Consider the following 12,812-nt stretch of genomic DNA (forward strand, 5'->3'; position numbering starts at 1 on the left):
AATCTCAGCCTATTTAGAGTCATCATAGCTGAAAAAGAAGCTGTACTTGATATCGAAACCTCAGTGTTATATTTAATTTTAATTCACCTACAGAAGAAATGCGTCTTTTTTTGTAAAATTAATGTACAGCCACACCTTTTCCACAATAAAGAACAGAATAAGAAAAGAAAAACTTCTACATTTACAATCAACGAAACACATGAGCCCTACATTTAAGGAAGACACAATTATACACAAAAATTGGTTTGCTCTTTGTCTTCACACACATTGGTCTTACAGATTGATGGGGGAGGGGACCCGCTGCGCCCCCTCTAGACTCTGAGCGTTCATTGATGGAAACAAAGCACAGACATTGTCCACCAAACCTGCTTGACGAGGGGGGAAGCGGGCGGGGCTGCGGCACGCCGCGGAAGTGATTGGTGAACGGGACGCGATCCTGGTCACCGATTGGCTGCGGCTGGACAGAGGCCCCGCCCCCAAGCCCTCCGGCCCACCCGTTTGTGCAGCAGGTTCGGTTGAGGCGCGGTGCGGCTAAGATGGCGGCGGCGGGAGCAGGAGGAGTCGCGGAGGTGACGATGATGATGGCGACCGTAGTATCGGCGGCGGCGCTGGTGTCGGAGAGAGCGGCTGTGGCAATATGAAGCGAGGTGGTCCCGGTGGCTGAGGATCGGTCTTCCTTCGTCGTTCAACACACAAAAAAAATTATAATCTGCAGCCGAGGGAGGCCTCTGCTTCTCTGCTCATGCGAAGTTTTTTTCTTGCGGGGGAGGGAAGGAAACACAGTGTAGAATTGAAACAAGACAGTTTACTGAAATAACATAAATGATGAAATTAAAGCAAAACCAGACTCGGACTTACGATGGGGACGGGTACAAGAAGCGAGCGGCCTGTTTGTGCTTCAGAAACGAGAGTGAAGAGGAGGTAAGAGGTTCTGGGACCTGGTTTGTGCGGCGTTGCTGCGGGGAGAGAGAAAGAGAGAGAGTCTCCCCAGGGCCCAGCACGCCTGCTCTCCACCTCGGCCTTATCCTGGGCAGGGGGAAGCACCTCTCCTTGGGGGGGGGGGGGGGGGGGAGGCCTTGCTTATTGTTCTCTCCGAAATTCTTCCTGCTTGAGCATTTCATTTTATTTCACATTCCGTGATCGATTACACCAGGGAAGGGAGGGTTGAGGGTTTTTTTTTGTTTTTGGAGTGATGCCACATGCGCTTTTTTGCTTTGTACTAAAATTAACGGTAACGCCACCCAGTCGGGGTTGACCGACGTTTTAATGAATTGGGTTCACAGTGAAGGCATTTTCTCTCTCTCTCCTTCGGCCAGACAGAGAGGATCGTGGACTCGTGAGAATCGCGTCTGTCCAGTTCGGTGAGACACTTTGTTTTAGTATCATGAGGCTGCAGAGCCTCCACACTTTTCATGGTCGGAATTTTCGCATTTGTCGTCGCAGGCGTAGGTGGAAAAAAAAATCCTTCCCTTTCCAGCTGTTCTGACTAGTTACAAGTACATTTGTTTTAAAAGTAAATGAAAGTGCAAATCCTTTGAACAGTAATTTGTGCTTATAGCGTAGAACACTGAGTGTTTTCTTGTTGCAAATTGTCCATTGTAGCTATGGTTGACTTTTTTTAAAACGGCAGGTGGGCTGGCAGCTTTGCGAGTAGCAAGGTAAAGAAGATAATTGTTTTATACCGACAAAGATTTTAACAAAAATATTACAGTTCACCATTTTGAAACTATACCCGAAATCCAATGTTTATAACATATGCAGCTAAGATCTTAGTAATATTTGAAAAGTTAAAATGACCTAAGGTGTGAGAGTGTTTGCAAAGACATTCAGCGTCTATCTACGTTTCTTAAGTGGCTCGAACTGATCTGTATTCTTGAAATGTTGCATTTTACAATTTAGTTTTCAACTTGCCTTGGCTTTGTGTATGAAAGCATCATGATTATTAAAGTCACTCTCGATTTAAACTAGGTTGTCAGTGAGAACATTCTCCTTTGCATCTCCAGTAACTCAGATAAATTTTTTCTTGACCACTTTTTGGGAAGGAATAAAAGATGACTTGGGGATGTGTTGATGGATGGATTGTAAATTGCATGAGATTTAGTTAGTTTGAGCGTCATACATCTTAAAGTTGTATGATTTATTTCAATTTATATAAGTGTGTCAAAACTGGTGCTCTTTGCATTGAGTAGTGAAGTTGCTGTGTTTAATGCTTTTTGTTGAAAGGTTAATGTCAGCTGTGTATAATTGTACCTGAGCCCAGGTTTTCTTTTACCTGACTGAAATGATAATCCGTGAGACTAATTTTAGTTGAATTTCAGTGCAAGTCATTCTTCCTACCTGACTTTTGTAATTTAATTCATGTATTCAGAAGGTGCTTGTATCAGAAGATTATTTGACAATTTGTAGAATGTAGGAAATAGGAAAATTTCATACAAATAATTTGATTCGAATAAACATTTGAATGTCTTGATTTTAATTTGTGACACTGTTCAATTGAGAAAAATCTTTGAATTTCAAATGGAATTTATTCTATGCTTAATCTTTGTATGGCTACGTTGATTTTATAACCGCTGACTCTTTGGTAGTGCTACCAATTTCATTTTTGGAAGTTAAAAATTTTGTGAAAGCATTTGTCCATGTGATGTTTGGCCATGGATGTCAAGAAGAACTCTTAAGACTTCTTGCTTAAGAACAATTTATGAACAGTGAAATCAAGCACTGTATTGCTTCTTACTTTCTGCGGCACTTATAAGTAAATATTAGTTTGGGCTTGCACTCTAGAACTATACTTGTATAATTTACTTATCGTTCAATGTGATCAGGATAGAGTGCTGGCAAAACTTGCAATATCTATTGTAGCATACATTATCTCGTTTGTAAAATGTGTAAGAGCAAGTTTCAGTTTACTTGAAGAAGCTGTTTTTGAATTGTGACATTAAATGTTAGGTAAAAGCCTGAGCGGAAACAGTAATTTACCAATGAGGTGTTAAATTTGTATGGGAAATATGGAAAGGTTTTTTTTAATTAATGAATCATTTTTCTCAATAGTTTCAGTTAATGCCAGTAAACCTAAACTACAGTATAGTAGCTCACTGATAATAGTAGAGTAATTAAGAAACAGAAGGTTTTGAAGCAGTGTAGCTTGAAAATGTTTGATAATACAACCTAGCAACAAGTAATTACAGTAATTATCAACCAAGTTTAAGATCTGCAAATTATTATTGGTTCGTGTGTTTTCTATTGTGATTTTGCAATGCTTGTGTTTATGGGCACTTTAAAACTGTTCTTCCCACTCCTCTTCCCAATACCATTTTTTTACTTCCCTGGACTAAGTAATCTGCTGTTCAGCATGCTCATCTATCTCCAGTTTGACCTTACTTCCCAAGCCACCCTGAAATTAATGTGTAGACATGCCATTTAGTAATGAAAACTGTGGAGTTGTGGTTAATAGAATGACAATACTGTACTCAAATTCCTCTGCTACAGAAAATTCCAGAGATATAGGGCAGCAAAGTGGAGACTGCACAACTGGCTGTCCAATACAATAAAATCTCAATTTCTAGCAGTTTGCGTAAGCTTGTCATAAGCTTGCAACATTTAAAACAGAAAAAGTATTTTAAAATGTGTGCATTTTAAAAAATAATAATAATTTGGAGATCCAACTTTATAACCAATTTCCAAATAAAATGTTATAAACCTCCCATCCAGTTTTCAACCCGCAATGAAAATATAACTTGTAGTAATTTGAACATCATTATTTGTTGTATTGAAAATCCTATTTATTTGGAGGTGGAAATCATTTGTTTGTATCTTGAAATTGTCTGTATGAATGAGATGGTGTTGGGCAGTTGCTATGTTGATTGGTGCCGTTTCATTTAGTGTTTGATGGAAATGAAGTTAGTGAATACTTAATGTATTTAAGTTGAAGACAACGTGATTTAAACTTCAATCATGCACTTGTGAGCAAAATTTACAGTGCTCTTGTGGTTGAAAATGTTATAGTTTTGTTTTTTTTTCATTCTATCCATTGCCAGAAATAATCCATAATGCTAAGCAAATACTCAATAATTTTGCTTCTATATGTGGCTCATGTTTGGTATGCAACATCCATAGGTAATACATTCATGTACTGTTTTTGTTGTGTTCAAACCACAGTGACATTGCATTTTGCTGAGTAACTTGCTCGCTGTTTTTCCAGTAAATCTCAGCAACTGTCACTTGTTTGGATAATTTGTACAAAAATTTAAATTTAGGTTACAAACACAGGTTGCAAAATATGTTTAAAGTGCATTGCTTGTTTTGATAGTGTTGAATTTTGCCTTTATTCTTTCTGTGATCACAGATTTGTCTTGATTTTCTTATTAGCAAAATGTCTTTTCATATTACAGCATTGTGCCAGTTTAGGATTCTGGCAACAGTGCATTCAGGAATTTTCTGTATAGATGCAATCTCTTCCTATTTCTGCATTGTCTGTTCTAGTGTTAGCTTCCTTTGGATGAGGATTAGGTCAGCAAGCCCCAAGGGAAATTGGATATTATGAAGTAGAGCTTCATTTATGCATTGAAAGTGGGATGTTGTCTTACCAGCTATTGGCAACTGAGCACTGCATGACTGAATGATGCTGCTTTCTAATATATAATAAGACTTTTTCTGCAATGGACTTCACAGGATTTTGCTGTGCTGCAAAACTTTATCATGGCAGAAGACGTTTTGTCTTGCCCAGTTTACTTCCATGTACCCAAAAATCTGTGGGTCGAGCATCGGCCTAGTCAGTCACAGGAAGACCCCATGGCAAAAACTTGCAACGCTGAGTAGATGTCATCCTCGAATCCACAGACCACCGCCATCGACAATTGTACTTAAGAAGTTATACGAGGTACTGATTGTGGTATAAAATAACTGATTTCTTTTTCACTTTTAAATCTGCCTTGTTTCTCTTTTTCTTTTGAGTGGTGATGGGAGGGAAAGAGAAAGAAGTTAAAAGCTCTGAATTTCTATTGTAATTTGAGTAATCGTGAGTAAATCTTAAGGAGATATGTTAATGCTTCCCAACATTTTGGCTGTTGCGTATTTTTCAGTAAATAAAGTATTAATTATTCAACTGAATGTCTGTTAATTAACACACAGTTTGTACTGATTTTACTGCTTAAGAAGACTTCGTTTTTTTTCTCCCCTCTTTCAAACTTAGAAACATTTCAGTTTTCCTTGGTTGGAAGTGTTCTCAGATTTACACGTGTGCTGATAATCATGTGTGATGTAAGCCAAGCACTTGCCATTTTAAGATAAGTAATACTTTCACAGTGCACATGTTGTGTTTGACTTATGATTGAAGTAAAAGAAAAATAGATTAATTGCAGCTGTTCTGTGGGTTTTGTATGATAAAAAGGAAAGAATATGGTCAATTTTTATTATGAACTTAGAACAAATAGGTCGTTATGCTTTAATGTGACAGTTTCCTTCCTCTGCAACCTCTGTCTACAGAAAATCGTGATATGGGAAACCACTATAGAAAGTTGCATTGTAAAAGGTCGCTGTAGAAAATTGCTATACCCGATCAGAAAGTTTACATTATCCTAGCAGCATTCACAATTTGTCAGTCGTGTTATAGCCAATTTGTGTTGAAGGAATGTATGTTATACCAGAGCGACCTATATTCTGAACTGGTTTAGTGCAGCGTTCCTAGAATTAAACATAGCTTATTTAATGTAATGAAGCAAGCACATGCCTGTTTGAGGCAGATTAGTGTATTTACCATGTCAACAGAATTGTCCTTCTGGCACTAGATTAAGAGATCCAGGAGGACCTGTTGCTGGTTGATCTGCGGCTAGTAAGTTTATATAAGCCACGACCTAAATATTGGAAGTAAAACACCTTGGAATAAAGTAAAAATGCTTTGTGGATTAAGAATTTTGCTAACTCATTTTTTATGTCATCTGTTGTATTTGTTTCTGCTCCTGTGGAGCAGTGATTACACTGAGCCAAGTGATAACCTGAACTCATGCTGACTTGGGGAAAAGGTTCATATTGTGCATGAAGTGGAGTGAAATATAAGACATAGAAAAATCATTTTTTAAAATATGAATAATATTTAGTCAGCAGAAGTGTGCATTATGAGAGGAAACTGAAGAGAAAATTACACAAGAAACAGGCAAAAGAATTACATACTTCAATTGAAATGGGAAGGCATTGTTATGGGGTAGATTTCAATGGGGTAAAAATAATAGTATGTGGTATGTTTAACAGTAGTGACAAATAATATAGAAATTTAAAATTGTGTGTTTGGAAGAAGGGATATTAGCATTCTGATTTGTAAAAATACTGTAAGATTGAATCAGGATATGATTTAATTAAAAATTGTAACCATTTCTACAAAATTTCCAAGATGACTACATGTTCACTATCTCTTAGTGTGATCCTTAGCTCTTGTGCCATATTGTTTGACAAATCATTTCTAAGCTTGGTCATATATTTTTCTGATTGTTGCAGTTGCTAAGGTCAAATGTTTAGAGAGCCCACGTTATATTTTAATCTACTGAGTCAGGTATATTGAATATCATAAGGTATGTAGCATAATTAGTAATGTGTAATTTGAACCTACAGTTCAGTGTATTATAAAGTACTGATATAAGTCAATTATGGGTTGAACATTAATGTAGTTTGTATATATCAGGGTATTATAGAAATTAAATAATGGCACACTTGTGAAACCCAGTCTTCTATGTTCATTCATGAATATTCAAAACTGTAAAAAGAAATTTCATTTTTATAATATGTTACCAAATAAGGAATGGGGATTCTTTTTTTTCTGAAAAACAATTGTTAGCATATGACACACATTTCTCTGAGCATCTTGCTTTCCTGGTTCTTGGGGAAGGGGAAAAAGTAAAAATGATGTGTTTTTGATATTTTGGGAGCTGAGAATTCAGAATTCATGTCTGAGACTTTGGTCAGTATTTTGCTTTGGTTTATTCTCAATCCATTCTCTACTGCCCTCTGGTACTTCTAATTGAATTTTCTGCTTTATCTAGAGTTATGACTTCCTTGATCTCACATTTCCTGTTTTCCTTCCTGGAATCTGCAGCTTCTTTTCTTGCAGGATTTAAATCATAATGGAGTTGGAATGTGACCTGTTTGATCACATGATACTCAGGTGCATTTCCTCAACTGTCCACCTTCACCTTCATAAGATCACAGTTCCATTATCTGTTATGTACCTATCTTAACATAGTTAGCCCAGTTGTAGCAATTACTCTGTCTCTTTATGTTGCACAGAGGTCTCTCAAGACTCCAGGATCTGTACTGATTGCTTTTCTGAAACAAATGCTGTCCTTTGTAATCTTCATTCACAGGAAATATCCATGAACACATAAATGATTTTAGAATAACTTGATGAATCTAGTCTGAAACAAAAGTAGACTTTTCTAGTAGCTGTAAAGATTTGAAAATTGGGCAATTATTTTCTGTAGTAGTGCATATCCCGCCCTCACCATCAAGCCAGCAGATAAAGGGGGCGCAGTGGTAGTCTGGTGCACTGACCTCTACACCGCTGAAGCCAAACGCCAACTCGAGGACACATCTTCCTACTGCCCCCTTGACCATGACCCCACCCCCCCCATCACCAAACCATCATCTACCAGTTCATACAGACCCTCATCTCAGGAGATCTCCCACCCACAGCTTCCAACCTCATAGTCTAGGAACCCCGCACTGCCTGGTTCTACCTCCTTCCCAAGATCCACAAGCCTGACCATCCTGGCCGACCCATTGTCTCTGTATGCTCCCGCCCCACTGAACTCATTTCTACCTACCTCGACACTATATCCTATCCCCCCTAGACCAGGAACTCCCCACGTACGTTCGAGACACCACCCACGCCCTCCACCTCCAAGACTTCCGTTTCCCTGGCCCCCAATGCCTCATCTTCACCATGGATATCCAATCCCTCTACACCTCCATCCGCCATGACCAGGGCCTCCAATTCCTCCGTTTCTTCCTCTCCCAGCATCCCCAACAGTACCCTTCCACCGACACTCATTTGTTTGGCCGAACTAGTCCTTTGAATCCTCCCACTTCCTCCAGACCAAAGGGGTAGCCATAGGCACCCATATGGGCCCCAGCTATGCCGGTCTCTTTGTTGGCTATGCAGAACAATCAATCTTCCGTAATTACACCGGCACCACTCCCCACCTCTTCCTACGCTACATTGATGACTGCATTGGTACCACCTCGTGCTCCCGCAAGGAGGTTGAGTAATTCATCAACTTCACCAGCACATTCCACCTTGACCTTAAATTTACCTGGACCATCTCTGACACTTCCCTCCCCTTCCTGGACCTCTCCATCTCCATTAATAGCAACCGACTTGACACCGACATTTTTTACAAACCCACCGACTCCCACAGTTACCTGGATTACACCTCTTCCCACCCTACCTCCTGCAAAAATGCCATCCCGTATTCCCAATTCTTCCACCTCTGCCGTATCTGCTCCCAGGAGGACCAGTTCCACCATAGAACACACCAGATGGCCGCCTCCTTTAGAGACCGCAATTTCCCTTTGCATGTGATTAAAGATGCCCTCCAACGCATCTCGTCCACATCCCGCACCTCCGCCCTCAGACCTCACCCCTCCAACCATAACAAGGACAGAACGCCCCTGGTGCTCACCTACCCTACCAACCTTCGCATAAACCAAATCATCCGCCAACATTTCCGCCACCTCCAAACAGACCCCACCACCAGGGATATATTTCCCTCCCCACCCCTTTCCGCCTTCCACAAAGACCGTTCCTTCCGTGACTACCTGGTCAGGTCCACACCCCCCAACAACTCACCCTCCCATCCTGGCACCTTACCCTGCCACCGCAGGAATTGAAAAACCTGCACCCACACCACTTCCCTCCAAGGCCCTAAAGGAGCCTTCCACATCCATCAAAGTTGTACTTGCACATCCACCAATATCATTTATTGTATCCGTTGCTCCCGATGCGGTCTCCTCTACATTGGGGAGACTGGACGCCTCCTAGCAGAGCGCTTTAGGGAACATCTCTGGGACACCCACACCAATCAACCACACTGCCCACTCTGCCAAGGACATGGAGGTCCTGGGCCTCCTTCATCGCCGCTCCCTCACAACCAGGCGCCTGGAGGAAGAACGCCTCATCTTGCGCCTCAGCACACTTCAACCCCAGGGCATCAATGTGGACTTCAACAATTTCCTCATTTCCCCTTCCCCCACCTCACCCCAGTTCCATACTTCCAGCTCAGCACTGTCCCCCATGACTTGTCCTACCTGCCTATCTTCTTTTCCACCTGTCCACTCCACCCTACACCCCCCCCGACATATCACCTTCATCTCCCCTCCCCACTCACCTATTGTACTCTATGCTATTTTCTCCCCATCCCCACCCTCATCTCCCTTATCTCTCCACCCATCAGGCTCTCTGCCTGTATTCCTGATGAAGGGCTTTTGCCCGAAACATAGATTTTACTGCTCCTTGGATGCTGCCTGAACTGCTGTGCTGTTCCTGCACCACTCTAATATAGACTCTGGTTTCCAGCATCTGCAGTCGTTGTTTTTACCTATATCATATTGTCTGCCATTTGATATACAATTGACTTTGGATATGCAATTTTCTTTGCATGAAAAGTTGTTGAACTTCAAACTGGTAAAGTTGCAACCAAGAAACCAGCAGCTGAGACTTGAATAAACAAACACTTCTCATGTTTATATAATACCTTTTTGATATTGTAAATTGTTGCACATCAATTCACAGGAGTATTATTGGAGAATATTTGATAGGATCACAAAATAAGGTTTTGGGGCAAATGACAAAAAGCTTGGTTATAGAAAGAGGGTTAGAGAGTTTTTAATTTGGGGGCCAGAGGTAGCGTTTAGCAGCAATTAACCCATATCATGATGATAAAAGGATTCTTATGGACTGAAATAAACAAGTTTAACTTTGAGTACAGTTTGTAATACTGGAGAAAAATAGCAACGACATGCTGTTTATCACATTTCAGTGGTGAGCCTGGGAGGTAGATGCTGTTTCTAAAAAGGTGTTGGCAGCACAGAGTAATCTTTGCTTGAAGTTTCAGAATGATTTGCATATAAACAGTAGGACTCGACTATTATTGCTGCAGGTTTGAGCAGGTTTTTATTTTGAGTTTTGATCATCATTTTAAAATTCACCAGAAAACTGCAAAATGTTTCTGAACTGCAAGGATCTAGGCATTTGGAGAGACTTTGCACCATATGTATCAGTTCATACAACACTTGACAGATGTGAAATTATGTGACATTGAAACTTGGCAATTTAAAAAAAACACAAGGGGCTTCAGATTTTGAACGTATTTGAGCAGAGTATGGCCTGAAATTTCTCCAGTCAAACGCTTTGAATTCTGTTTTCAACCATATTAAGTAAATTTGTAGTCCTTAAATTGACAGCATCTTGTTTGCTTTAACTCAATGTGCTGTAAGTGTGCTTTCTATACTGTATCCGTGCACTGTCTACATATGGCCAAAAATTGCTTGTCACCAAAATCACTTTGAACATCTGTTTGCTTGCAGTTGCTTGGAAGTCTGGAGGGTATTTATAGATACATGGTGAAATCTCTAGAAGGTGAGAAGTCTGCAGTAAGCGTTAATCAGACCATGCATACTATGTTAAATGTCCAAGGAAGTTTGAAATACAAAATCTAAGCAACTAGGCCCCTTGCAAATAGTCAAGTTTGCTTTCATTTTTCTCATGTTAGGAACTGGAAGTATGTCAAATTTAGGTAACAACAGTTTAACTTTCTTTTGCATCTTATTTACAAACAACAGCATAAGAACAGGCCCTTTAACCCACCAAACCTCTGCTGACAAATGACCCCTTTCCAAATTGAAAACTTTTACCTCCAGGCATGTCCCTGTATTCTCTGCCTATTCATGCATCTGTCAACATGCCTTTTAAACCTGCTTAAAATGTCTTACTATTATATCTGCTTTCACCACCACCTCTGGCAATGTATTCCGGGCACTTTCTAGCATCTGTTTAGAAAAACCTGTCTCTTTCATCTCCTTTGAACGTCCCCATTTTTATCTTAAACTCATGTCCTCTAGTAATTGACATTTCTCCCCTGGGAAAAGAACTCTGACTTATCCATTCTATCAATGCCTGTCATAATTTTGTAAACCTCTTGGGTCACCCCTCAGCCTCCAATGGTGCAAATGTAAAGGTATTGAGTTTAGCCAATCTCAGCTAATATCCTCTAAACCAGGCAGAATCTTGGTAAACAGTTTCTTTATCTTCTCCAAAGCCTCCACATCCTTCTGATGATAATGTATTGACTGGAGCTGTACACAGTATTCCAAATGTTGCCTGACTACAGTTCTATACAGCTGCAAAATGACTTGGCAATTTTTGTACTGTGCCTCGACTGATGAAGACAAGCATAGCATATGCTTTCTTGACCACCTTATTCACTTGTGTTGCCACTTTTAGCGATCTGTGGACTTGTATACCTAGATCCCTCTGTGTGTTAGTGCTTCTAAGGGATTCTGCCATTTACTGTTTACTTCCCAATGCATTTTGGGGGGTATAATGCATCATCTCCTGTTTGTCCAAATGAAATTCCACCTGCCATTTCACCATCAAAGACTCCAGCCAATCCATTTCTTGCTGTGTATCTCTGGCAATCATACTCACAAACTGCAGCTTTCCCAACCTTTGTGCTGTTTGCAAACTTACTGGTCAGACCATCTACATTCTCCTTCAATCATTTTATATTACAAACAACAGGGAGTCCCAGCACTGATTCCTGTGAAACAACATTGGTCACACAAGCACCTTTACTCAAGAGTAGTCTTTACTCAAAGAGTAGTAAGTGTATAGAATGCTTTGCCTGTAGTGGTAGTAGTTTGCCAATTTTAAGTACATTTAAGTCGTAATTGGACAAGCATATGGATGTACATAGAATAGTGTAGGTTAGATGGGCTTCAGATTGGTATGACAGGTCGGTGCAACATGGAGGGCCGAAGGACCTGTACTGCGCTGTTATGTTCTATGTTAAACTGCTACTCTGTCTGAACAAGCCAGTTCTATAAGACCATAAGACATAGGAGTGGAAGTAAGGCCATTCGGCCCATCGAGTCCACTCCGCCATTCAATCATGGCTGATGCGCATTTCAGCTCCACTTGCCAGCGTTCTCCCCGTAGCCCTTAATTCCTCTAGACAACAAGAACCTATCAAGTTCTGTATCTATTTTACCAGCTCACTGTGGATCCTATGTGACTTCACCTTTTTTGTCAGCCTGATATGAGGGACCTTATCAAAGGTGTTACTAAAATCCATGTCGACAACATCCATGGCTCTGCCCTCATCAGTCATGATTGTCACTTCCTCAAAAGCCTCAATCAAGTTTGAGAGGCACAGCCTCCCTTATACAAAGTCATGCTATCTGTCGCTAGTAAGCTCATATTTTGCTAATTGTGAATAAATCCTATCCCGAAGAATCTTCTCCAATAATTTCCCTAGCACTGATGTAAGGCTCACTGACCTGTAAATCCTGGATTATTCCTGTTGCCCTTCTTAGACAAAGGAACAGCAAGGTGCTCTGGGTCTTTGCCTGTGACTAAAGAAGATACAAAGATTTCATACAAGGCCCCAGCATTTCCTTTCTCATCTCCCTTAGTATTCTGGGTTAGATCCCATGGGCAGCATGGTGGCTGTGGTTAGCACTGCTACCTCACAGCGCCAGAGATTAGTGTTTGATTCCAGCTTCGGGCGACCGCCTGTGTGGAGTTTGCACGTTCTCCCCGTATCTGCGTG

General features: G+C 40.6%; 1 protein-coding gene across 1 annotated transcript in view; it reads left to right on the top strand.

Moving 5' to 3' along the window:
* The first annotated feature begins 504 nt into the window (after positions 1-504).
* LOC140467277 (diphosphoinositol polyphosphate phosphohydrolase 1) overlaps positions 505-12,812 on the top strand; it is a 78,960-nt gene continuing 66,652 nt past the window's right edge. Inside the window, exon 1 of the mRNA XM_072563530.1 lies at positions 505-921. Within this exon, the coding sequence (XP_072419631.1) occupies positions 823-921 (99 nt within the window). The 5' untranslated portion in view covers positions 505-822. The remainder of the gene's footprint in view (positions 922-12,812) is intronic.

Source organism: Chiloscyllium punctatum, chromosome 45 (genome assembly GCF_047496795.1).
Source record: "Chiloscyllium punctatum isolate Juve2018m chromosome 45, sChiPun1.3, whole genome shotgun sequence".
NCBI lineage: Eukaryota > Metazoa > Chordata > Chondrichthyes > Orectolobiformes > Hemiscylliidae > Chiloscyllium > Chiloscyllium punctatum.